This window comes from Manacus candei, unplaced genomic scaffold, assembly GCF_025592945.1.
Source record: "Manacus candei isolate 608988 ecotype Guabito, Panama unplaced genomic scaffold, ASM2559294v1 h1tg000005l, whole genome shotgun sequence".
NCBI lineage: Eukaryota > Metazoa > Chordata > Aves > Passeriformes > Pipridae > Manacus > Manacus candei.
Genome location: NW_026138053.1, coordinates 14147805 through 14160191, shown reverse-complemented (window position 1 = coordinate 14160191; position 12387 = coordinate 14147805). Strand labels below are relative to the sequence as shown.

The 12387-nt window shown below is 39.5% G+C and overlaps 1 protein-coding gene across 3 annotated transcripts in view; it reads right to left on the bottom strand.

Annotated features, from left to right (window-relative positions):
* FNBP1L (formin binding protein 1 like) overlaps positions 1-8587 on the bottom strand; it is a 57064-nt gene extending 48477 nt beyond the window's left edge. Inside the window, exon 1 of one of the 3 annotated variants that reach the window (XM_051799161.1) lies at positions 8305-8587. In XM_051799161.1, the coding sequence (XP_051655121.1) occupies positions 8305-8328 (24 nt within the window). In that variant the 5' untranslated portion in view covers positions 8329-8587. The remainder of the gene's footprint in view (positions 1-8304) is intronic. The other 2 variants (XM_051799170.1, XM_051799140.1) reach the window with 2 other exon arrangements.
* Between the last annotated feature and the right edge of the window lie 3800 nt (positions 8588-12387).

The window sequence follows — 12387 nt, the reverse complement described above, 5'->3', positions numbered from 1 at the left end:
GCCTAAGGGTTACATGGAGACTATGAAAGACACGGTGAACTCCCTCATTAGTACATTTCACCCACTGAAGTGAGAAGTTTTAAATGGTTACTCCAAGTAGACATTCTGACCAAAGGCTATCAGGTCAAGTCATTATAATTTGTTGCTTTTTGTGTTTTTTTCATAGTTTTGCTTTTAACATTTTAAAACACTATCTCGTTTTGCCCCTGCACATTAAGGAATGTAGAAGTATTCTACAAATGAAGGTGTTGTTAAAATATTCACTCATCATGGCCAGGCTTCGAGAACGAAGATTTGGGAAGGGCTCTACCCACGTTTGCTACAAGCACGCTGGTGGCTAAAGAGGCCAATGCGAGATAGACAACTCCAGTTTCAAAAGGCACAGCAGCAAAACTCCTTGGATGGTATCAGCAAGACGTGATGCTTTCTGCGTTGTCTTTTCTCCTCTAGAGTGATCCTGAGTGCTTTCTCAAAGGCATCAGCAGCGTTATGGATTGTGTGTCTCCAGAGCTCCCGACTGGAGGCCAGAGTAGACCAGTGATGAAGATCAATATGGCCAAGGTTGAGATGTTGTTTCAGGGAGTCCTTGTATCTTCTCTTCAGGGCTCCTCTCTTGAGGCAGCCAGTGGCAAATTACAATATTTATTTGTTTAAAACAAACAAACAAACAATTCTAATTATACAACCCAAGTAACAGAGACAAAAAGTAAGTTTACTTGCCTAAGACAACACAAGAGTTCCACAGTAAAGCCCAAGAAAAATTCAGGTACTGCAACATTAGCATTTTATCTCATAGTAGGACTGCACTTCTCCTTTGGAAGATGTAAAAAGTAACAAAACTATGGACATATGTACAAACCATGATGTCAAAAAGCAGTTTTAGCAGCCTAATGCCCTTTCTGTTGTAAATGACAATGCAGAAGCAGAGTTCTGACTGGAGAAAAAAAATCAAAGAAAATGTATTTGTGAATCTCACATGTAACTATATCAAATTTCCATACAGTAGAAATTATTAGAAAATTTAGTACACCTAAAATTAAACCCTTTCTTGGTCTTGTCACCCAGCAGGAAATGCAATACTCCCACCACTCTCCTCTTAGACTAGAACTTGTAGCTGAGAAAAAAACAGCAACTCAGAAAATTATTGCAGATAATCCTGTAAACAAAGACAGTGTAGAGGGTCTGCATTTTAACGAAAACCAGAAGGTTTTTATTAGTATAATATGTTTTTTCCTTCTTTTCCCATCCAGCTGAAGCACTGACATACAACTGAAGACTTTCTGCCAAGAGAGCACTGGGGCTGGGGTACGTAAACTCACTAGGGGCAAAATGAAACAAGCTGATTGGAATTTCAGCTTTCACTGAACAGTTTGTTCACCATTACAAGGAAAAAGCTGAACATATCTGGACTTTGGGGAATTGTTTTTGTACCAGAAAGAATTCAAGCCGCTTAAAAAGTATGCACATGTGTGCTATGAAGAATGAAAACTTAATCTGAAATGTGTTAAATAACTTCCCCTCCATGAAAAAAAATAAAACACCCTGTGTTACTCAATTACTGGCTTTACCAAGCACACTAAAAAGTGCTCTGCAAATGTAAGCACTGAAGTATTTAACTACTGTATTAATAATAGAGGGTCTCACCCAGATCGACTCAGCATAAGAACTAATTGAAATACAACACTAATTAAGTTTTAGACATTTTAGACTTATTTCAATAGGTCTGCAGCAGTGACAACTCTATACAAGCATTAACACAAATCTTCTGTCTTCCAGTATTTACTTGCCAACAGTTGAAAGCACAAATCATACCTATTTGGGCACCCCTCACCACATGAACACATTGACAACAGACTTTTCTCTACTCATGCTTTTCTCCATCCTGAATTCTGATGGATTTGCCATTCCAAAGGATCATCATTTTGACAGATTCACTCTTAAATGAAATACTCTGCTTGGTTGGGATAAAAGATCTTGCAATCTCCAACAACCTCCTGCTATTCTCACTCGGGAAATCAAATGACAGCTGGAGCATTTAGAATCTTGATATAGGCAACTCTCAGATTTTGTATTACAATTAAGAATACTACACACATTTTTTAAAAGGCAGCAATATTTTTTCCAGTGTTCAGAATTTCCAGATTAGTGAAGTCCCATGTATGTTTGCACAAACTTCATTGAAAAGCATATGCATTTCCAAGTACATAAACAAGTGGGGCCATAAATAAAAACAGATGCCTTTTTAATAGATATCAGGTGATAAAATTTTCAAAACTGAAAAAAAATACCTTCTAAACAGATAGTCAAGGACACGTGTATGCATTCTTAAATTGAATTATGCTTAACATCAAACCCAAACTGATAAAGTCTCATGACAATGACACAACCCTTCCCGGAAAAAATCAGTAAAAAGGTCAAATGTTTACAAACCAGACAATTGCTGGAAAAATGTGGACAAACATTATTTCCAACTAAAGCTTGATACAATTGTTTTCACTCCAAAGCCTAAAGTAACTACTCTTCCAATAATCAAGCATTTGATCTTTACATAACTTTCTATTTGGAAATCTCGGAGCTTTTCACAAGGATGAGATAAGCTGCACAACACTCCTTGAGAAGGACTGGAACCTCACAGAGGCATTTTATCCAGCATGTTACCCAAGACAGAGGAAATGTATAGCCATCCCATGCATCTGGAAAACTCTGTAATTTTATACTTCAGCCACAAGACACATTCCTCGCACACATTTGCAGACACGACAGCAAGAGCACTGAATGAAAAGAGAATCCATACAGAGTAGTGCTTGCAAACCGTGGGCTGAGGAAGAAATCCAGGGTGGGAGGATGATCCATATTCCATCTCTCAAACATCTACACATTAAATAGAATATTGCCTTTAACAAAGTATATGTTGGCACACTGGAAAGGAAGTTTACAAAATATTAAGATTCGAAAGTACAGAAGAATTTCCACATGGGATATGGTTTGATGTTTAGAATCATTTACTATGTTTTTACAACTGCTATAACAACGCTAGTGACTACATAACCACGGACATATTAACTGTATAGAAAGGTTTCTCAGTTTCAAACCACTTGGGAAAAACCTTTTATTTAGCTAAAAAATTATCAAATTTTCTAACCTAGTGAACAAAAATACAATAAATAATTACAACAGAAATATGCTATGTAATACTTAGTTACTTTTTGAAGCTAACTTTTACATATTTACATTGTGTGGATGTTTTCCATATATAATCACACTTGACAACTTTTTTGATTAGACAACATCACACAATTTATCTTCTTCTAGAAAAAGAGACTATGATTTTAAAAGAAGAAGGAAACAATATCTGAAGCAGGCATTGAAAGCACAAGAAAATTTTTAACAGCTTCTGAAAAATTACTCATGCAACTGAGAGTTATTTAATATTTTTATAAATAGAACTAGGGTTTAAGCACAGAATAAATTTTGTTTAAAAAAAGATTAAAAAGAGCACCTCACCAAATATACTTTGATCTTTCTTTGGTCCAACATAACTAATTTCTAAAATACTATTCTCCGGTGCCAGTGGTTTCTTAATTATAAAAGATGGTGTGCTTCTGGCCCCAAGGAGCTCACAACAATAGTATCATTAAATCTTCTATAGCCTTTTTTTTTAATCATGAAATCTTAGCGCAAAAGCCCTCAGCAAAATTTCTGCTTTAAATATTTATCAAGAGGTGAGAAACAGATGGCTAGACTGGTTCTACAGACTGAAAATGTTCTGACATAGTATTCAAACCCTTTTTCTGCCAACTGCTGTTAAGGGGTTCACAGAGGTTTGAAAGACAGAACGTGCATCCAAAGTCAAAAAACATCCTTCCTGTTGGTTTTTTTTTAAAGAGACAGCACAAACTCTTTAATTAAAGAAGCCACTTCAGAGTGCCAATCACACAGTGTCTCCATTCATTAAGCCAAGAACTTCATTATCAACTATGCTCCAGCCTCCAAAGCTCAGTGAGCCTTTAGCATCAAAGCAAATGCACTACATATTCAATTCAACAGCACAATAACTCAAGATGACAATAACCAGACACATTTTGTTAAATATTCTATGTTAATGCTATTTGTACACTTCACGCCCATCACAAAAAGAACTCCAGATGCACAGAAACATACACACTGAACAGATGCTCATGCTGAGCAGATTCTAAAACATATCGTAATCCATCATTTTTATTTCCAAATATTTAAAGTTACTAAAAAAAAAAAAACCACAATTTTAGTTCCATTCATCTAATCTTGACTTGGATATTGCAGCACAGTTTGATAGAAGTCAGACAGGGGCACCTTATAAAGTAAATATGCAAGTCTGACCAGAACTTCAATGTGTAAAACTTCTTAGTGCTCATGAGGTGAACATAAGTGTGCTGCATTTGAAAAAAGCATGAAAAAACCCAAAGTGTTAATTCTGAAAAGCGTATGTAAATAACGACAATTTTCTATCACTAATGAAGTATAGCAATGCTAACTTGTGATTGTGTGCTCCCTTTCATCAGATGATTACTGCTTCACAAATGCTAACTAGGAAAAAGTTAAATATTATAGATAGAAAAATCTGGCACACAACAGTCGAATTCTCAGAAAATATAATTTCAACTGGATTATAGAATACAAGACTTCCCAGTTCTCACTACTCTGTTCTAACCATTAAGCGAATATTATGCAAAGCAGTTCACTGAAGTATCTTGGGTTTTGTGTGGTCATACCATAAGGAATATGCTGCAGAGCGACCACAATACATTCTCATCATACACTGATGAGAATAAAACTATTTGAGGAATATTACTTTCAAATCAGAATTTTCTGTTGTAATAAGAAAGCAGAAAGGGGAGCATATTTCCCACTGCACAGAAAATGTTGTGGAATGAAACAGTTCTAATGACAGAATTGCTTAGAGGATTCAACATTTATTTTACTACTATTCATTTACATTATTTTATAAAATGCTATCAAAAGGAACAAAACAGGGAGCATGCTGTTCAGCCAAGACACACTGAAAAGTGCCAAGTGTCTCTAAGCACTTTAGCCTACTCAAGACATATATGTTTTGTACAATGCACACCCACTTTAGAGAATGGTGGTGTACTTAAAAAAAGTTGCTTGAAAAACAAAAAGTAAAAAACCAAAATCCACAAACAGAAAGAGTAGCTACCAAATTTAAGTAATTAAAAAATACTGGACAATTGAAGAATATCTTTCCCTTGTCCTGTCCCTGATGCAACTATTTAATTAGCATATGTATCATTTCAATACCAGAATAGCCATATTAAACAAGTAACCTATAAATACCAGACATGAGTTGCTTTCCTAATCGCCTGAATTTTCTTCTGGTTTCTTATTTGTCTCCATATTCACTCATGCCCACTTTTTACTTTATCAGAAATACCATACAGTATAAAGATTCTAGAACAATAAAAAAAAACATCAGAACTGTGAATAAGCATAAAATACCAAACAACAGCATGAAGAGATACAATTTAAGAAGGCAGATTTAAGATACTAAAACACCTGATACACAATCATCAAATTTGCTTCAGTGAATCAGCAATGCATACATACGTATCTGCAAATGTTCTGAAAAACTATCATCTAGATACCAGTCTTAATCCTTAAAACATTCCACTCTATGATGACAAGTGAAAGCACTAATGAAGGAAAGCCTTAGACCCAATGAGGTCTCCAGAAAACCTGTGCAGAACAGCTCTCTGCACCTGGAGACTCTGAACACAGCAAGCTGCTCATGCCCTGCTGCCATGAGCAAACCCAGAGCAGCTCGGGCTCCTCCTGAAGCTCTGCTGATGCAGCAACAGGAGACGATGAAGGAACAGTTAGAGTAGAACACAAACATGTCTAATAGTTTATTTATTCCTTGTTCAGAGCCCTGTCTTTGAAGATCCACAAATACTGTTTTTCTTTGTGTTAACCTAGTTTTAAGCTAATTTTTAATAAATTTAATATTGTGCCAGATCTTGAAAAAGTAATCCTTAGGTGCCCAGCATAAGTTGTTAAAACAATTAATGTTTCGTACTCTTTACAGTCAGTAAGAGAAGCACTTAATATTTTTCCAAACAAGAAATCAGTTTACTTCATAACCCTAATAGATTAAAGTATTCAGATTAGATTCAAAAAGAAAAAAAATAACCCATTTAAAAGGTACACTGTAATGTAAAAACTTGCACTGTCAGAGTCTAGTTGTACAGTTACAAACTGCGAAGTTACCTCATTAGTGTAGAGTTGCAGGTCAGCTCCTGATACCAAGGAAAAAAATATACTAAATTTTGCTGAAATAAAAGTATTGCAGTAAAACTTTTAGCTTAAAATTTTGCCATTATTTCTTCAAAGTAGCACATAGGAATTAGTGGTTTAGAAAAAAAAATCTAATAGGTCAAGATAAATTTTAGCTAATTTCATGAAACTATGAAACAAATGCCTGTCATTAAAAGGAAGTCTGAGTTCAAAATCCATCTTTATGTATATATTTCTGAAGCAATGCACGTTTGTACAAAACTGAACACCAGACAGACTACAAAACCTTCAACTGGTCACTCACAAGCTAAACAAAGAAAAAAACATTTAAGAGGCTACAAAAATGAGCAGATAAGAGTAAGCTAAAACTGTTTTCTAAAGCAATACATACATGAGTGCTTACAGAAGAAAATTCAGTGCTCACCTCAAATGACAAACCCTACTCTTCTGAAGTGACACTGACCTACACCTCTCACCTGAAGAACAGACAAGTATGAGCTTGTGCAGCCAATATAAACCACAGCTTTTACTTACTCCTTACCATCAGTGTTACAACTGATTTATATTTCAGGCTTCTTACAGCACTGCTATCAGTACTTCCCAAGTGTATTTTATCTGAAAGCTCATCGTGCCTATAAATCCTAGTTGAGTACAACGTACTATGCAAAACACTAAAATAACCCCTAAATACCTTTAAATCAGGCTTCTCCACGCAGTACACTTGATGCAATACTATTACATCTTCATTTTGTATAGTCAGACATGACTTCCTCAGGTGGCTTGAGGAGCTCCCTACGCCCCACCCAGCCCCTGCCTGCAGCGCCACGGCTGCCCCGGCTCCTCGGGCAACCACTTGTCTCGGCGTGGAGCAATCTTTGCTCCTCTAGAGACTAATAGCCCTGTACTACAAAATGCTGATAAAGGTTTTTAATTCAACTTAAAAAAAAAAAAAACACACAAAAAACCCCCCAAAAACCCTATAATGCTTGGTCCAGTTTAAGAGTTCCTGAACAGACTTCAAGCTGCAATGTTCAGCTTTGTGTAATTACTTTTTCCTTAGCACAAGTGTCTGTGCTTCACAGTCTTTGAAAGCAAATAAAATGAAGGGCAGGCGGCATTTAAAACGGGGACGTTAAACCCTCCCTTGGTAGTATTGTTTTTTGTGCCCACGCTTTCCCACGATCAGTGTCAGCTCCAGGCAGAGCGGCAGCAGCAGGAAACCCGGCCGAGGAGATACAACATCCCACCACTGCGAGCAGACATCGCTGTGCCTCGCTCCGGCACTCCCCGGGGAGAAGCCCCTGCTCTGCCGCCCTCGGCACAGCCAAAAACTCTGTGGAGGGAGAGGGGAGGCTTAAGGAAAGACCTAACGCAAGGCAGACATTAGCGCGCACACACTGCCCATCTCCTTACTGCCAATTCTTCCTATTTAAAACAAATACAGTGCAGTGTAAGCCAATGTTCGAGGGCACTTTTAGAGACAAAGCTATAGAATAGCTGCTTCTAATTAGGGCCGACCACTCAAAACGCTTTGCTCGCCCGAGCAGCCCGCTGGTTTTCGGAGGAGCAGCAGCTCCGCGGCCGCCCGGCCCCGCCGCCCCGAGGGTGCCCGGTGCGGACTGCGGCCGCTGCCCGAGCGGCGCCGGGACCCCGCCCCAGGCCGTCCCGGAGCACGGCGCCGGCCGAGCCCCGAGCGCTCCGCTCTACGGGCGGGGGGCGCACAAAGCGCCGATCCCGCCGGTCCCGCCCCGGGCGGGCGGAGGGGCCGCCCCGGGAGCGCCATGGCCGCTCAGGCGGCGCCCCCGCCCCGCCGCGGCCCCCTCGGCCCGGCGCTCCCGCCGCCCGCACCGCCGCCCCCGCGCCGAACCCCGCCCGGCCCCCGCGCCGAACAAAGCAACGCGCCTCGGCCGCCGCCTGCGCTCCGGCCGCTCCACGCCTCCCCGGCGCGGCCGCCCGAGCAGACAAGGGAAGGCGGCGAATCTCAGACACAATGAGAGGCGAGCTGGGACTCACCCACAGCTCCGTGCCCCAGCTCATGGCTGCTCCGCGGGCAGTGCCGGATTCGGCACAGGCAGGGATGAGGCGTCGGGCGGCGGCCGGAGAAAGAGTCCCCCCCGGGCAGCGCCGGTGCCCTCGGTCAGTGCGGAGAGGCAGCAGCGGCGAAGAACGACGTCGCTCCAAGCTCCAGCTCCGCCTGGCTCGGGAGAGGGAGCCGCGGAGGAGACTGGGAGAGGGGCGGGTCCGGCTGGAGCGGCGGGGCCGGGACGGGAGCGGCCGCGGGGCGAAGGTGCCGCGCCGAGCGAGCTACTGATTAACGAGGCGGCGGCCCCGGGCCTTTGTGTCCCGCCTGGCCGCGGGGCCACCGTGCCCCCCGAAACGCTGAGTCACGGCGGGGCCCGGCCTCCCACCCTCCGGGCCGGCACCGCGCCGGCAGCGAGAAATACACAGCGACCGCCCTGTTTTGTACACCACAGGTCTATAGGTAAATCAGAAATTGAGATGCGAGGCTGGCAACTCAGGAGAAAAGAAAAGCGCCCATTTTTGATGGAGTAGTCGGATGAATCATATTGTTGACTGTAACAGGGAGTTTCCTCAGCAGCTAGGAAAGGACGGGGGTTAAATCCTTATCAAAGGTTATTTTTCCACCAAAGTGTTATGAAGCTACTAATAGAAAGGAAACGTTTTGAAAGCCTTCTCCAGGCATTTCTTGATTTTCCTCTCATTTTTGCGTAGAAGTCATTTTTATAAGCTGCAATAAAACCTCAATGTCATAACAATAAATACTGCCAAGTCCTTATATCATGAAACAAAAAATTACAGAAATCCAATTATTTTTTCATTTCTAAGACACCTGTCAAGTAATGTTCCTTGGCATCACACTTAATTTAGGTTTAGTTCTATTTTCCATATGAAAGGAAAACACAAGTTTTTTCAAATGGATATGAAATTATTGTATTAGAATAATATTAACATCAGAACATCAAAATAAGCAGATGAGCTCACAGATCAGTGTAACTTCCAGAGGGAAATGTTAGAGGTATTCATACAAGATAAGCATTTGAGTCCGTGAGGATCCACGAAATGAGTAAATGTACCACATGCTGTGTGTTTTAGGAAGTTGGTGGTCATAAACCCCACAGATTTTAGACTCTGATGATGAAATTCCACATGTGAGCACAGTTCAGTTGAAGCCTGGCACATTAAGTCACTGGGCAGACTGCATACATTACTGAAAATATTCAGCAAGCAGAACACATTTTGAGGATTCGGGTAATGAAGTAGAAATAAGTAAATTATCAAAATTATTAATAAGTATATATTTGAATTCACTCAACTTACATGGCTTTCAGGATTAGGAAAAAACAGTTTCCATTAAATGCTGTAAAGATCAAACAGCCTTTTGCTTGGCTACAAGCTTGTCACATATCTTTATAAAATTCTCTTAAAAATTTAATCACATGATATAATAACAGGTTTAAAACACAATTAAGTAAGAATTTTTAAAAAATTTTCATTTTTTATGTTTTCCAATACATCTCTTTTAAATTAATACCTATAACTTGCTGCACATGTAATAATTTCAGAAAGAGGCATTTCAACAGTTTTTAATCACACATTAATCCATATTGTACCATGTCCAAGGTTTATAAAACCACACAATGATCTTGGCACCTTTGGCTTCAGATGCCTGATTTGGCACGTTATTTTTTTTTAAAAGCATCGTTTTGAGAATGTACACTGAACCTTTAAACACCAGGGGTGAGAGTCATGATCATTTTAGTGAATTTGAAATTTGTTGCCAGCTTTTGGAGAGACAGGATTTTTTACTTCCTGATCATTTCAGAAAAACTCATATTTCCAACTGTTTCAGTTTAGTTATCTAAAAATTAACTCTGAACAACAACTTCAGAGTTGAAATTTTCAACTTTAGAAGCCCCAATACAGTATTGAAAATTAATCTACTGGAAAATTGACCCTAAATTCTAAGTCTATAGATCCAGAAGTTTTGAAAGTCAGGCACTTACTTGGCACTTAGATTTGAAATACTGGCCTTTCATTGCATGAAACATACATCAAGAGTTTCAATGTGTAATATATATATTTGTGGTTTGTTGATTGATACATAAACCCTCAGGTTCCTTTACTTAACTCTAATTTAAGAATTAACTAATTATTCCTATTTCTGCAAATTGTGCAAGAACAACATTCGCAACATGTCTGGATTTGTTTTCAATTCAGAGCAATGTATGAAAATTGAATATTTTATGGTGATTTGTAGACATTTTAGGAAAAGGAGACTGCAGCCTGTATCATAGGTATACAATACTTAGCTTCTCAGTAATGCTTAAAAAGCCTAATTCTAGCAATTAGAGGTTTTCCCAGGACAAACAGGATTCCTTATTTCCATGCAGCTGTCTTCAAAAAACACCTTTATGAGCCCTCAGGTAGAGCAAGTGTCAGGAGCTGGGGGATGTTACAGAGATTCTGAGCAACTTCACAACCTCCAGAACAGGTTGAGAGGCTGTTCTGAAATACTGTGTAAAATAGGACAGGTGTTATCACAGCAGTCTCTGGGCTATACCTGCCTTTTAAGAGCACATGTACACTATAAAGAGGAGCAATCAAAAGGTATTACTGAGCAGGCTTTGAACAAGCTAGCACTGGGATAGGACACTATCACTGCACCACAGCACCACTGCAGTCTGGCTAATTATTCATCTCCAAAAGTTAACAAGTAGACTTGGAGAAGCAAGGCTGGTTAGACACAGTGACACTGTTCCTGGGACCCAGCCTAGTGTTCGTGCATGGAAGCACAATGGACCTTTTAGCTGCATCAGTTCACTCACAACTAGCTCAGGTCTTGGAGGTTCGTTGTGCAATGTAGAAAGATCCCTAGAGAATTAACACAAAATCTGCCTCAAAGGATGCTGTTCACAACTATCTGAGATACTGCCCATAGATGTTGCTTCTTCAGGTGAAGTAAACAAAACAGGCTGGGGAACAGTTGTACAATTTATATGCACTAGAGGGAAATGGAGGAACGATTGCTTCTGATATTCCTGGGAAGCCAGCAAGTATTTCTAAATCTATTCTGGACATATTATTATTTTTTAAAATAATTTAACAACAACAACGTAAGCCTAAAGTCTGTGTGGTTTAGGATAAAAATCTTCATAATACATTTTATACAGTTTTCATTTTACAGGATTCTAAAAAGTCAAGTGCAAAGCCTATTTCTTCCCTGCAGAGGCTTTATTAGTGTTTTAACTTAAACATGGGAACAACTGTTTTACAGACTGTTTTCTGACTTTTAGTTTGCTTTCAACCCATACTTCTTCCAAAACCAGAAGTACATATACGTATCAGGTATATATATGGAGGTATTTCACCTTTACTTAAACTAGGAGTCACTTAATCAATAAAGAGAAGATCATAGTTCATCACAATAAATGACAAAGGCAATTGATATGAAGTTAGTTAAAAGACAAAAAGCACTTAGATAAATTTGAAATTCATAAACAAACAGTATATTAATTAAGACCATGTGACCAAAACAAACTTTAGCTGAATTAAAATAAAACCGAAGTCTTAGCAGCATAATTCTTACCACTTCAGCTTAGTGAGAAGCCTGACATCAGTCATCATTAGGCCCTTTTCCTGCTTAAGTACACTCTTGCTTTGGGAGATTCCCACATAAATACTGAGCTATGCTGTCCTCCGCTTTAGCCGTTCAGGATGTGAAATGACCGAGCTGCAAGACAAGGGGAAGAGTCTACTACATCTCTGCAGGATATTGCCGGAAATGTTGTAATTAATCATTTAGAATTTTGACATTGTTTCCATTATCAGGGATTGCAACTGGCCCTAGGCCTAGAAGTAATTAAACAAATATTACCCTCCAGATTTTTATTCTTCTAGTCACATCCTTAAAATCATCAGTTGGGGGAGAGGATGCTACTGAAAAGATTCAAAAATACATTAAAGACATATTCAAGTAATTTTTACATGCAGCAAAGGGATCATGATAAATTGCATTGTTCCAGTATCCTTGTAAATCATTAGCCTTTTTTGGAAGCTGATGACAACTTATTTTTA